A 14,701-nucleotide genomic window follows, 5' to 3' on the forward strand; every position below is an offset into this window, starting at 1 on the left:
CAAACGAGAAGAAGAATATGCGTTTTCTCGCCACAGACTCTTCCGACTGGATTGTGACGCTGATTGGCTGAAGGAGGGTGTCTGTCAAGGTGAGTTCTCCCGCCCCCTTGTGTCTACGTGGGCGGCTGAAGCTCCAGACTGACTCACGAGGCGAAACAGAGTGTGTGGTCAGGGGCTCAGGGTGGTGTCCGGGCTAGAGAGACCAAGCACCAAGCTAAAACTTTATTAACAGTGTAGTGTATACCGTTTGTGTAGTTGAAGTACTATGATGAAGTGTTCATATGGGCTAAGAAGTCCATTATGGAGCATTCATAGGTATGGTTACAGTCAGTAGTACAGTACAGTCAGATCAACTTCCATGAATAAATAATGAAAATACAAATAAACACATTCAGAATCAAAGGTTAAACCCAATTATATAGACGAACGGTCGCAGAACAACAGAATGTAAATTGCTTTGGAAGAGTTCAGACTTCCTCCTCCTCCACCGTCTGTCCTGATTTCAGCTTCAAGATCACCTGGAAGAAGACGAGGGACAGCCTTTCACACTGTGACCCCCTGCTGTGACCCCCTGCTGTGACCTCCTGCTGTGACCGCCTGCTGTGACCTCCTGCTGTGACCCCCCGCTGTGACCCCCTGCTGTGACCCCCTGCTGTGACCCCCTGCTGTGACCCCCTGCTGTGACCTCCTGCTGTGACCCCCCGCTGTGACCCCCTGCTGTGACCCCCTGCTGTGACCCCCTGCTGTGACCCCCCGCTGTGACCCCCTGCTGTGACCCCCTGCTGTGACCTCCTGCTGTGACCCCCTGCTGTGACCCCCTGCTGTGACCTCCTGCTGTGACCCCCTGCTGTGACCCCCTGCTGTCTGTTTAGTTCATGTTTCGTGGGTTTTGTGACGTAATGCAATGTGGTAAAGATGGGTTCTGTGGTCTAAAGGTTGTGTCAGTGATGTTGTGCGACGTCTCTTCTGTTGGTATTTGAAGCGAGACCCAAAACAAACAGAGCCAGCTCGCCCCTCCCTTCTGTGTTTCGTGCGTCCAGTAAAAACGATCCTGAACCCAGCACAGAACCCCACAACACCCACCCCTTGTCGCTGATTGGTTGGAATACTAGAGAGATCTCCTTCGCCCCGCAGGTTCGACCGCTCGCGGGTCTCGAACCTGCCACCTCTCGAACTACGACGACACTACCGGCATGGGGTGTGGAACGCTCTGACCACTGCGCTAACAGCCCAGGCTGTTAACTCAGCGGCTAGGAGCGTTCTTAAGGCTAGGGGGGGGTGTGAGGATTCACAACGTACTACCGCCAGCTAGCCCAGGCTGGTTGGCGTCCGTTACACCTCCAGCCGTGTGTTACTGAACCTCACCTCTTTCAGAGCTGCGATTTCCTTGCTTTCCAGGTTCCTCTGGGCGTGGTTGGTGATCGCCTTGACTCGCGTGGCATAGCTGTGGGCAGTTGGACGTCTTGAGGAGGGTCCACGTTCACGAGTGTTTGCAGAAAACATTCGTGAAAATGACCCCTTCTCTCGCTCTCTCTCTCTCTCACACTCTACCACCTCTCTCTCTCTCTCTCTTTATCTCCCTCTCTCTCTCTCTCTTTCTTTATCTCTCGCTCTCTCATTATCTCTCTCTCGCTCACACTCCATGCCATGTTTGTCTCTCTCTCTCTCTCTCTCTCTCTCTCTCTCTCTCTCTCTCTCTCTCATTGAGTGTCCCTCATCATTCTCTCCATGGCCTCACATGAGGGAGGTGAGGGTCTCGTCCATGTTGTACTGCGAGGGCGAGATGTTGACGATCATCAGGGTCTTGGCGTTGCCCCCCAAGGAATCCTGCATCACCTAGGAGACAGAACCGCCCACAACAACCAGCAGTGACCACGGCCGTACGTACACAGGCGCAGGCCTTGTGCCATGGCTCCATACTACGTGTGCTATGCCTTAGTCGGGCTACACAAGCTGTTAGCTGTGGTGTACTGATGGTGTGGTTGTTGTTGTAGATATTCCCAGAACTGCCGCTAAGCTTTTGGGGGCCCTACGCACTGGTTGTTGGCGGGGACTACGCTGATAAAGGATGCTCCGCCTCCGATGCGAAAATCTGAGTGCAATTCGCAATTGAGAAATAACAACGGTGGACCTGTTCGTAATTCATTTATATATTTTGAAAATTGTAATGTAATAATTATCAACCTTAATTTTGGGCCCCCCCCCAGGTACTTGGGGCCCTACGTGCTCTGCGTGCTCTGCGTATGGGGAGCGGTGGCACTGGATGTTCCGATACCATTTTTTCCTTCCCGAGACCGATTTAGATTCCTAAACTTGAGCATAGACCGATACCGAGTATATACCGATACAGCATCCAGCATTGTAACCACCAGCAGCACTTGTTCTTGTTGAAGGGTTCTCTTACAATGTTTTTCCGACTTAGCTCGAACGCGCGTAGGTCAGAGACGACACATTTCACCTCCGACCGTTAACGAACGCAGCGTAACACCGTAGTGTTTGTGATGCTCTCTGCCTGTGTAGTAAATGAGCCAATACCTGATTCTGCATTTTTTGGCAGTATCTGAGGAATATCCGCTACTGGTATCGGAATCGGAACAACTCTAGTTGATGTGTGGACAGAGGGGCACCTGAGTGAGTTTGCTGTTCCTGTAGGGAACATGAGGCAGTTCAGAGGACAGGGCTGATATCACGTCACCCAGGGCACTCAGAGACTTGTTGATGGAGTTAGCTTCCTGTAGGAGAGGAGAGGAGGAGAGGAGAGGAGAAGAGGAGGAGAGGTGATGAGGGGACAGGAGAGGAGGATGAAGGAGGAGAAGAGAGAAGAGGAGAGGAGAGGAGAGGATGAGGAGGGAGGAAAAGAGAGGAGGAGAGGAGAGGAGAAGAGGAGGAGGAGGGAGAAGAGGAGAGGAAAGGAAAGGAGAGGAGAGAGAGGGAGGAGATGAGAGGAGGTGATGAGAGGAGAAAAGAGGAGAGGAGAGAAGGGAGCAGAGGAGAGGAGGAGGAGATAAGAGGAGGAGGAGGGAGGGGAGGAGGAGAGGATAGGAGAATAGAGGAGATGAAGAGAAGAGAGGAGAGGGGAGGAATGGAGAGAAGAGGAGGAGGAGGAGGGAGGAGTGAGTGAGTGAGAAAAGGAGAGGGAAGAATAGACGACACACAACAGACAAATGAAGAAATCAAAGAGTAAAACATTTCCATGGACGACTTAGACAAGAGAAACCCAAACGTTCTCCAGGCTCACCCACCTTCAGCTGGTGGTCTTTGGCGCCGGTCTTGGCCGCTCTCTCACTGCCTGCCAAGTCCACCAGACTCAGCTTGCCACAGCTCACGCTGCCATTGGTCAGGTTCCGGCTCTCCACCATGATGCCCATAATGAGGTGGGAGCGGGAGCTCTCTGAGTTCATCTCTACGGGAACGGCAGAGGGACAAACAGCGCCGCTCTGACCTCTGTGTTCACAGCCAGACACTGTCAGAGACAGACTCCTGCGGCAGACGACATACCTGTGCCTTGACAGAGCGTGGGGTTGATATCTAATGGAGACATTTTGACAGACATATTGACTAGCCGTCTTCGTGTTTTTAATCGACGACATATCGATGTCAATAATGTAAATAAGGGGAAATGTCCGTCTGCTTTTCACGAGTCAGACGACTGGCCTGCTTACATGGGAGACGCCTGCTATAGACAACCGGGCAGTGACCCCGTGCTAGAAGCTTAGTACCACACCATCGGTGTGGTGCTGTACAATCTCCCAAGCCCAGTGGCAGCGTGTGCTGACCATGGCCCCATCGTCACAGTGACTGAGAAACTCCCTATTAACACAACCCATCACAAAGACTCCATGACTCCAGACCACAGAAACAATAGATTGTTTCTAGGGCTGTGTTCATTTTGATTAATAAAATAAAATCACAGAAAAAATAAAGTGTTAAAAAAGTTTACTCAGATTAATTATTATTATTAAAAAAAAATTCAGATTGAGTTTTTTTTGCCACATACAGTAGTCAAGAAAAAGCGTTCAAGTCAAAACAAAGTATTGAATATTTTTTTGCCTGAAATGCATTGCATCTTGAGTGAGATGGAAATTAAATGTTATTAATTTGATCTTAAAATGCACCTTATGTTAATGAAAGACATTTACATTTTTTTTTAAATAAAAGAGACATTGAACTTTATCTATTATGTCTATTATTCATTCAATCACTCTTCTGCCATAATTTATTTGAATAAAATTATTTTGAAATACTTTCTCGGAAAAATGTAAGTATGCGATTAATTTAGATGAATTAATCACAGAGCCTGTCATTAATTACATAATTTTTTTTAATCACTTGACAGCCCTAATTGGTTCTCTTTCTTCTGACAAATGTACTTATTGTAAAGTTGCTTTGGATAAAAGTGTCTGCTAAACTCCCTGAATGTAAATGTAAACCAGTGACCAGTGACCAGTGGCCAGTGACCAGTGACCAGTGACCAGTGACCAGTGACCAGTGGCCAGTGACCAGTGACCAGTGACCAGTGACCAGTGGCCAGTGACCAGTGGCCAGTGACCAGTGACCAGTGGCCAGTGACCAGTGGCCAGTGACCAGTGGCCAGTGACCAGTGACCAGTGACCAGTGGCTAGTGACCAGTGACCAGTGGCCAGTGACCAGTGACCAGTGACCAGTGACCAGTGACCTCCGGCCGCCCCGGACTCACTGGTGGAGGAGATGTGGCGGTTGGCGCAGGCCTGCTGGAACAGAGCGAGGAGCTCCGGGGCGCTGGCGGCCTGCTTGGTCGCCGCGCCCTGGGCGAACACCACGCCCTTCCGGTTCCTCTTGATCTCCACCCGACGGGGCGGGGCGTGGCCGGCGGCCTGGGGGGCGGGGCCGTCCCCCACGCCGCCGCCCACCAGCAGGTCCTGCAGCTGGTCGTTGTACAGCTCCAGCATGTAGGCTGAGACCTGGACGAGGAGGAAGACAACGGGGCAGAGGCAGAGCGGTGGGGGAAGAGGAGAGAGACAGGAGAGAGAGAGGGGAGAGCGAGAGAGAGAGAGAGACAGGAGAGAGAGAAGGGAGAGCAAGAGAGAGAGAGAGACAGGAGAGAGAGAAGGGAGAGCAAGAGAGAGAGAGAGACAGGAGAGAGAGAAGGGAGAGCAAGAGAGAGAGAGAGACAGGAGAGAGAGAAGGGAGAGCAAGAGAGAGAGAGACAGGAGAGAGAGAAGGGAGAGCAAGAGAGAGAGAGAGCGGAGAGAGAGAGGGGAGAGCGAGAGAGAGAGAGAGACAGGAGAGAGAGAGGGGAGCGTGAGAGAGAGAGACACGGTAGAGAGAGTGGAGAGCGAGAGAGAGAGACATGGTAGAGAGAGGGGAGTAAGAGAGACACAGGAGAGATTAGAGGACAGGAGAGAGACAGTAGAGATACGATGAGCTGACATGAATGAAAAATGATAAAGACAGACGTGGATCTATCTACAGACATCTTTTATGTTTAGTTGAATGAGTGGTTTCCACCCTTTGGAGAATATTGGTGGCGTAGACGAGAGAAGGCATGACTCAACCGGAGCAATAAGAGAAGTTATGAAGTTATGAAGGGATGCCAAAGAAGAACACAGACAGATATCTCTAACTCTTTCATGTTTTTGATTCTGCGCTTTGGAGTACATCAGTGCAGAAGAAAGAAGCAGTGATAAATCAACAGTTAAGACAGACATCTTGTATTGTCTGCCTTTGCGATTTCCATGGTCAACAAACCAAGGAAAGCTAGATGAAAGGGAGGTGTAGACTAGAATGCCTTGAAGGGGCTGGAACTGTTGCTGGTTGCCTTATACCTGATGTGTATACGTGTGTGTGTGTGTGTGTGTGTGTGTGTGTGTGTGTGTGTGTGTGTGTGTGTGTGTGTGTGTGTGTGTGTGTGTGTGTGTGTGTGTGTGTGTGTGTGTGTGTGTGTGTGTGTGTGTGTGTGGGCTAGAGGAGGGGGTATACTGCATGTGATGTGTCAATCTGGTGGACATGCCTACTCAATGGAGTGAATGTGCTTGTTATGTATCCTATGTGTTTTTATTCAGTGAGACCAAAGACAATTTTCATGGTGACATGACAAATAAAATCTATTCTATTCTATTCTTTGTGTTTGTCTCTACAGGTTTCAGCCCAAGCTGCCATTCCCTGTAGATATCCTCCCGTCCAGCCAGGCTCTGCGTGGGCCCGGGTGTCACCTTGCAGTCGAAGCGGGTGCTGTTGTCCTTGATGATGTCAAACATGGCGGTGAAGGCGCGGGGCATGATGCCCGGGCTCCGGTGCTCCTTGTCCCCCACCATGGTGAAGGTCTTGCCGGAGCCCGTCTGGCCGTACGCAAAGATGCACACGTTGAAGCCGTCGATGGCCGACTGGATCATTCTGCAGGAGAGAGAGAGAGAGAGAGAGGGGGAGAGAGAGAGAGAGAGAGAGAGAGAGAGAGAGAGAGAGAGAGAGAGAGAGAGAGAGAGAGAGAGAGAGAGAGAGAGAGATAGATAGATAGATAGATAGATAGATAGATAGATAGATAGATAGATAGATAGATAGATAGATAGATAGATAGATAGATAGATAGATAGATAGATAGATAGACAGACAGACAGACAGACAGACAGACAGACAGACAGATAGACACAGAGTCCATTCACTATAGGGACGTATCAATCACACACTATACCGCTGAGGGACTGCACACGGGAGATAGGAAGGAAAAATAAAGGATAAAGGCAAGGATTGATAATGAAGATACTCCATCAGCTGTGCTGGGTTGATGGATTGGGAAGAACACAATAAACAAACAATAAACAACAACAACACAACTCCCAGAAACTGCTTTCATTAAAAACGATGGCGCCTTCTTTGGCACATGAACCATTACAGTCAGCTGTTACCCTGGCTCCGCCCCCCCCCCCTCGCCCCCCCCCCCCTCGCCCCCCCACCTGTGGGTGTCCTGGAACAGCTCCTCCTGGGAGCTCTCGGCGCTGAACACCCGGTCGAACTGGAACTCCCTCAGTCCGCGGGGCGTCTCCACGGCGACCGTGTAGTCGTCCAGCCGCTCCACCACCACGCCGCCGCCGCCCCCCTGGGCCGCCTCGGAGCGGTTCACCGGCCGCACCCGACAGAACACGCGGATCTTACCTGTCGGGGGGGGGGCGGGCGTGGTTTACAGAGAGGGGGAGGGGACAGGTCAGGCTGAGAGTGACGCCAGGGCAGCCAGGGGTCATAGACACTCTGAAGGATAAGTCCCGCCTCCGAGGCTCCGGTTCCCTCGGTCAAACGTCTACGGGGAATAACACGGGGTTTATGAATGATCGTACATAACAAACTCTGTAGGTGGCGGAGAAGTAAAAGCTGTGTCACGTTTTCAACTACAACCGTTTTCATCTGGTTTCGACTTGGTTTTTGGATTTTTGGTGCCGTTAAAGTAGCATTAATAATCGTTTACTTCTTTAACCGCACCGGTAATCCAAAAAGCCAGTAGAAACTAGATGGAAAAAGTGCGTAGTTCAAAACGTGATGCAGCTTTTACTTCTCCGCCACCTACAGAGTTTGTTATGTACGATCATTCATTAACCCTGTGTTATTCCCCGTAGACGTTTGACCGAGGGAACCGGGGCCTCGGAGGCGGGACTTATCCTTCAGAGGTCTATTGACCAGGATGGGTGTCTCTCTCTCTCTGTCTCTCTCTCTCTCTGTCTCTCTCTCTCTCTCTCTCTCTCTGTCTCTCTCTCTCTCTGTCGACCTTTCATGTCCTCCACCATGTTGTAGAACTTCTTCCGGAGGGTTCTCTCGGTCGTGTAGTTCTCGATCACCTTCTTGTTCTCCTCTCTCACCTGCTTCAACTAAAGACACCAGAGGGACATAGCAATCAGCACAGAGTCATTAGAGAGTGTGTGTGCGCGCGTGCGTGTGTGTGTGTGTGTGTGTGTGTGTGTGTGTGTGTGTGTGTGTGTGTGTGTGTGTGTGTGTGTGTGTGTGTGTGTGTGTGTGTGTGTGTGTGTGTGTGTGTGTGTGTGTGTGTGTGTGCTACCTACCAACCATTCAATATTTTCCTGTCATACTCATTATCTATAAAATACTTTGAGACTACTTTGAATTCAGACCCGACGTGCGTCCGTCTGGTTATTGGCCGGTGGGAGGTGACGGCCTCACCTGGTCCTTCAGACCCAGGAGCTCCTGGCCAACAGTCTTCACTTCCTCCGCCTCCGCCGCGTCACCATCTAGGAACAAGGGAGGGGCCGGGTCCACCTCGCTCAGAGCAACCAGTGACACATGGGGTCACATGGGGCCACATTAGAGTCATGTGACACTGGTTGATCCTACGTATTTTGGAACGTAAGACAGACGGCGTCATTAGCGTCGCTAGAGACGCTGTCTGTCTTACATTCCAAAATACATTCGAAAGTAGTATCTGTCTCTCTCTCTCTCTCACGTTGATCTCTGTCTCACATTTCGAAATCCATGATCCGAGTGACACATTTTGTCGAGCCGAAACAACGTGTTGTGTTCCCTTACCCCGCTGCACGGGGACGCCTCCGGTCCTGATGTAGCTGAGCGCCATCTGAACCACCTCGCCCTCGGCCACCGCCGCCTCCAGCACACGCAGCCTGGCAGGGAGGGGGGAAACCACAACGCGCTGTAGTAGCATCCTCCTCTCTGTGTCCAGGTGACACATATGGAAGAAAATTTACCTTACATTATTATGCTAACATATACTTTTCATCTGGCCTATATGCTATATAAAATAATAATGGTGAAGAAAAGCTTAAGAAGACGAAGAAGACTTCACCTTCAAGAAGTCACCACTCCTCTCTAACAGGGGCCTGGAGGGGTGCCATAAGGTCTGTTGATTAACTTATCTGTGTTTACCCACTAACGTAGAGGTCAAGGATCAGGGTGACCTGAGGCTAGTCTAGGGGCAAGGACAAGCCGGACACCCCGTTCTAGTGTCGTACCTGTAAACATGGTGTGTGCAGGAGATATTGTAAATAACAACATCCTCGATGGACAGAAAGGGAGATATAAGGAGGGGCCCGTGACCAGCTCTCCAGTTCTTTGTCAAACCAACTCGGCTTTGCTCTTACTTGTTCGCGAGTAAAAATAAAGTCTTTTGTCATTCTTGCTCCGGTCTCCTCGAACTCTCTTATTTAAGTTATAGTGTTAAATGCGGTTTATCTACCACACACACAGCACAGTTTAAACCTGACTTTAAACGGTTAAATCCCTTTGGGTTTTCATTCAATCGTTCCACACAATCCTCGCCATGACTCTTGTTGGATTGTTCTCTAATTACAGGTTTCTGCGGGTGAAGTCAAATACAAAACAAATAAAGACGACGACGTTGGGCTCTGACTCAGTCTGGTCGGCGGCCTCGTCTTCGCTGGGTCTTTGTTCCTCTCTGGTCTGCTTCAGACGCTCCAGTTTGTCTCTGGCTTGGAGCAAAGAGGCGTGATTCTCCTCAATCATCTGCTGGAGCTGAGTTCTGGCCTCTGGGACGGTGACACAGATCGCGTGGGCCTGGGAAACACGTTATGGGCACAAGTCACCTTTCTGTAGGTGTGTCAGTGTGTGAGTATGTCTGAATGCCGGAAGAATTCCGATTTCTGCCATGGGTCAATCTTTTTTTTTTCTTCGGAAAATATATGAATGTGTGAGGATTTGGGTTTAGAATACGTGAAGAGTTGTATTATATCGGAGCTGCTGGACGGAACCTTCTGGATGAGAACGGGGAGCAGAGTGGCGCAGGGTGGCGGAGGGATGGGGCTCCCCTCGGCCCCCAGGAGCTCCGTGATTTCACGCTCCCTCTGGTACAGGCTCTCCTTCAGCTCTTCCAGGCGCGCGTTGGCCCCCTCTAGTGGCAGCTCTTGCTCACTGCAGGCCTGCCGATTGTCAAAAGTTGTCGATTATTTTACTTTGAGAATACAAGATCTATCCTTTTTTTGTTCGAATAGCACGATGATATATAATTTGTGATTTTCAATGGAAACATTGTGAAATACGGAGTTATATATTAATATATTCAGACAAGTAACGGAGGCCTTACCTACCGCCGGGGTTTCTTCATTGTTCTCGGGGGAGTCACCTTCCTTGGTCGCTTCCCGTCTTTCCTCCTGTGCGGCGATCAACATCTCCTGGACCTTCCCGACCTCCTGTCTGGCCATCTGCAGCTCCTGGAGGGCTGGGGGTCAGCAGCATCGGTACAGGTTTCAGACGCAGCCTACATATAAAGTTAACACAACGCGAAGACACACTGTGTACTGTGCGAGGCTCACTGGAGGCCTGGTGGCTGTGGAGGAGGTCCAGGCGGCTGGAGAAGACCTCAAGCATTTTGCTCTGGAAAAAAGAGAATCAGAGAATATTTGGTGATGATGAAGATCTTGACGATGATGACGATGATGATGATGATATGATGATATGATGAAGGTGATAAGGATCAGAGCGTAGACAAGCAGAGCCTCGGAGGAGCTGTGTGTATGATTATTCTGTAATGAGGCCACAAGGGGGTGACAGCGTCTAGGGAACAGGGAAGTCGTGTGTGTGTGTGTGTGTGTGTGTGTGTGTGTGTGTGTGTGTGTGTGTGTGTGTGTGTGTGTGTGTGTGTGTGTGTGTGTGTGTGTGTGTGTGTGTGTGTGTGTGTGTGTGTGTGTGTGTGTGTGTGTGTGTGTGTGTGTGTGTGTGTGTGTGTGTGTGTGTGTGTGTGTGTGTGTTTCTCCACACATTTAGCTCCTCCAACCTTCTCCCTGTGCCATTGCTGCACCTCCTCCTTGCACCTCCTCCTCTCTACTCCCTGCTCCTCCAGCAGCTGCTCCCTCTGGGCGGTCAAGGCCTGAAGAGAGAGAGAGTGATCTGGTTCTTAAAGGTGACACATCACACCACCAGGTGTGAGTGTGATTAGCCGTGTTACAAGCCGTTTTGAAAATCCGCCTCTTCTGACATCACAGGTGGGCGTGTCCACCTAGATGTGTGCTGGATAGATCAGTCCACCAGCCTACCCCGGTGGACTGTAGCAAACGTTGCTCATCTATCCGTCACACATCACAGGTGGACACGCCCACCTGTGATGTCAGAAGAGGCAGATTTCCAAAACGGCTTGTGACGGCTGATCACACTCACACCTGGTGGTACGATGTGTCACCTTTAAGGCAAACGGATTGGTAGAGGAAAACCATCGCGCCCCAACCCCGGCAAATAATCGGACACCCCAGACAGTCCAGACAGAAGCAGCTAAAAGTCAGCGAGCTTCCTCGTCCGGTTCAGCTTAGATGATTGTGTGACACACCGAGTGCACGCACGTCGCCAAGAATGCAAGTTGAGCCATAAAACAACACGTGAACAACAGATAAGACAGACAACAGCACACAGGTCGAGTGCGTTCACGGTTACAGTCACCGTGTCTTCAGGTGCGTCGACGACGCTCTCACGGCGGACAGCGATGGCTGCCGTGCAAACGGTTTGGAGGAGGAGAGGGCGTAACCATAGCGACGACGACTCCAGCATGGCGGCAGATGAGTGTGGCGGAGTGTGGAACGTGTTGGGTTTGTTTGTTTGTTTGTTTGTTTGTGTACCAGGACTTTCTCGTGCCACTCTGAGTCCTTCCTCTCCACCTTCCCCTGATAGAGCGCCAGCATCCCCCTCAGGGCGGTCATCTTGCTGTGGTAGTGGGCGCGGACCTGCTGCGCCGCCCGCTCCTGAACGCACAACGCCCGACGAACGGAGGGTCAGGTGAGGGGAGCGAGCAGCCACCTCATTGTGTTGTGCTTCAGGTGCGGAGCGACATGGGGCCCCTTGTGCACACACACAGGTATGTGCACACACAGGTATGTGCACACACACACATGTGCACACACACACACACACATTCTAGGGTTGTTCTTCAAACAAAAACCACATGCCGGATGGAACAATCACTCACATACATGTGCATGCACAAACATGCTCACACACATACACACACACACACACACAGAAGCATGCAAATGCATACACACACACACACACACGCGCACACATACACGCACACGCACGCACACGCACACACACACAGCAGAAGCAGCAGCTCACCTGGGTTTCTCGAGTCGCGATCTGAAAGTTCACCTCCAGCTCTTGGACCATTTCAAAGTGTCTGTTCTTCAGGGCCTCCATGTCTTCGTCTATCTGTTTTAACACACACACACACACACACACACACACACACACACACACACACACACACACACACACACACACACACACACACACACACACACACACACACACACTTCTCAGTGGCGTTGTTTTTATGCCAACAATGTCCAGGGTGGTGCAGGGTGAGATACCTTCTGGACGGGGGCCTTATCAGGGCGACCATGTGAGAGAGCCAGAGAGCACAACATAATCCCTGCATTGTGTTGTGCCTGCCCTGCACGTCATGCCCCTCCAGGACACAAGCAGCGTTTTGTGGTCACAAGATGGTCTAGAATGCTGGATGAAAACCATTTCTATAAAACATATTTTCATATCTATTACATAATCATGTGTGTATACCCAAGAGCCTACGCTTTGGGTAACCCTGAAGCTCAACAGATGGTTTAAAACATCATTAAATCAAATGAGTCATTCTTACAAGTCACAACACTATTGAGTGCAGACAGTTTGATTCAACTTGTCTCCCTCCGTATCTCAGGTGTGAGCTCTGGGCAAAGTGTGGGAGTCACGCGCTCACCTGAGAGATGCACAGCTCAGCAGACTCATAGGGGATGTAGACCCTCACGTCCTCGGAGTCCTCCTCCTCCTCCACGCCTGGGGAGGCCATGGTGGAGATAATCAGGCTTATGAGGAGTGATGCAAAATACCTCCGTAGACCGTAGATAGTTGACAACCATAAAAAGAATATTCACCAGTTTCAGCAAAACTGTTGGAACTCAATACTGTAAAGTAAAGTATTTTGTGTGTATGGTTTCTGACTGATTTGTAAATAGGACAGCGACTGGTGAGATTATTGTAATTTTAAGGCTGAGAATGATTGACCAATTACTGTAAATACTGAAATGAAAAATGGATTGATTCTCCAATTTTGCATTGGTTATAACACCCTGCACAATGAAACATTTCCCAAGGATATTGCATAATATATGAACCTTTAACACTGGGAGGAAACTTGTTGCTCCCTTAAACCAAAACCAAAAATAATATATCGACGTGCCAAAAGCACATTGAACTTTTGTGGCGCACCTTCATCACCTTCCTGTTTCCTGTGAGCGGCGGAGATCCAACTGCGGAACGCGGTCCACCTCTCTATCCACGAGGCTTTGTGCTGAGCAGCTACTAGAGACAATACAGCAGACAGAACTGTAATATGAGTCAATATCACACAGTACGCTATAGGGATGCAATGCCCAGGAGAAGAGTTTTGATTGTTAAAACTATATTTAGTTTAATCAAATTAAAATGTTTAAATGTAGTCCATGTATTGAGACAACAGCATTAACGTCCTTCTTTGTAATTGGATACTGTAAATAGAGCTTGTGGACATTTCTAAGAGAGTGTGTGTGGTCTATTTGACTTCTATTTGACTGCTATTTGACTTCTATTTGACTGCTATTTGACTTTGTCTGTTTGGTATGCTATCGTCCTGTTTGCGACTCCACCATAAAATCAAACATGGACAACAGCCCTTTATACAAAATACAGTCCAGTTATAGCCGAGCTACTGTAGCTACTTTCTTTAGCTTCTCTATAATAGATCCAAGCTGTTATAGAGGTTGATAGTCTGATCAACAAGAATATAAATATAATGCATCGAAAATGAAGCACACTGGTCTAAATGTATGTTTCGAATTGTTTTATTGTTTTTTTGGAATATGTTTACAGTTTATTACATACATTTAATACAAGTCAAAAAAATAAAGCACAATAATTCCAGTGAACAAACTATAATTTAATTCATGCAGTTTAAAATGGATTTTAGGCTTTTATTTTGAAGAACAGAAAACATGGAGAGCATCCAGCATACTGCATAGTACTTACAGGGGTGTTACTGCGTGAAATAGCACAGACACAGAACAACGCATCAATTAACTCCAGCATTCTATTCTATCTAAAGGATCAAGTGTAGACATAATATTCAGTGCTAGTTATACCTGTTTAAACTGATTTAGACGGCTACATTGGCTTTGCTTATCAAAGACACACTCAGCATTACCCCAGCCCCACCCTTCCATGTGTGGAATGTGGGCGGGGCGTGTTACTCCTAGAAACACCTGTGTTTGGAGAAAGAGAGTGACATCATGACTGGAGATAATCTGTGGTGCGACGATACAAATAATTTGGTCTTCTCTAACGGGGACAGAGTAACACACGGCTAGATGCACTTTAAGCACACCCAAATTAGTCATAGTGTTTTTGTTGTTTTGTGTTGGGTTACCTATCCATACTACTGATAACTCCTTCGGTTTGCATCTACTTATATGAATGTGTGCCCGCGCGCGCGTGTGTGTGTGTGTGTGTGTGTGTGTGTGTGTGTGTGTGTGTGTGTGTGTGTGTGTGTGTGTGTGTGTGTGTGTGTGTGTGTGTGTGTGTGTGTGTGTGTGTGTGTGTGTGTGTGTGTGTGTGTGTGTGGCTGACCTGCAGTGTTATCTGGGTTCTGGTGGATGTGTGTGTGTGTGTGCATGTGTGTGTGTGTGTGTGTGTGTGTGTGTGCGAGTGCGCGTGCGTGTACGTGTGTGTGCGTGTG

General features: G+C 49.2%; 1 protein-coding gene across 1 annotated transcript in view; it reads right to left on the reverse strand.

The window, feature by feature from the left end:
- Nucleotides 1-467: 467 nt before the first annotated feature.
- Nucleotides 468-14,701, reverse strand: part of kifl (kinesin family-like) — a gene marked incomplete at both ends in the record, with an annotated part of 16,108 nt that continues 1,874 nt past the window's right edge. Inside the window, 19 exons of the mRNA XM_084468879.1 lie at nucleotides 468-518; nucleotides 1,366-1,444; nucleotides 1,739-1,836; nucleotides 2,628-2,732; nucleotides 3,243-3,403; nucleotides 4,697-4,940; nucleotides 6,192-6,372; nucleotides 6,930-7,128; nucleotides 7,733-7,832; nucleotides 8,143-8,210; nucleotides 8,506-8,597; nucleotides 9,344-9,507; nucleotides 9,702-9,869; nucleotides 10,038-10,168; nucleotides 10,263-10,323; nucleotides 10,724-10,816; nucleotides 11,556-11,678; nucleotides 12,052-12,144; nucleotides 12,692-12,768. Of these exons, the coding sequence (XP_084325005.1) occupies nucleotides 468-518; nucleotides 1,366-1,444; nucleotides 1,739-1,836; nucleotides 2,628-2,732; nucleotides 3,243-3,403; nucleotides 4,697-4,940; nucleotides 6,192-6,372; nucleotides 6,930-7,128; nucleotides 7,733-7,832; nucleotides 8,143-8,210; nucleotides 8,506-8,597; nucleotides 9,344-9,507; nucleotides 9,702-9,869; nucleotides 10,038-10,168; nucleotides 10,263-10,323; nucleotides 10,724-10,816; nucleotides 11,556-11,678; nucleotides 12,052-12,144; nucleotides 12,692-12,768 (2,288 nt within the window). The remainder of the gene's footprint in view (nucleotides 519-1,365; nucleotides 1,445-1,738; nucleotides 1,837-2,627; nucleotides 2,733-3,242; nucleotides 3,404-4,696; nucleotides 4,941-6,191; nucleotides 6,373-6,929; nucleotides 7,129-7,732; nucleotides 7,833-8,142; nucleotides 8,211-8,505; nucleotides 8,598-9,343; nucleotides 9,508-9,701; nucleotides 9,870-10,037; nucleotides 10,169-10,262; nucleotides 10,324-10,723; nucleotides 10,817-11,555; nucleotides 11,679-12,051; nucleotides 12,145-12,691; nucleotides 12,769-14,701) is intronic.

Source organism: Micromesistius poutassou (genome assembly GCF_964030765.1).
Source record: "Micromesistius poutassou genome assembly, chromosome: 5".
Lineage (NCBI taxonomy): Eukaryota > Metazoa > Chordata > Actinopteri > Gadiformes > Gadidae > Micromesistius > Micromesistius poutassou.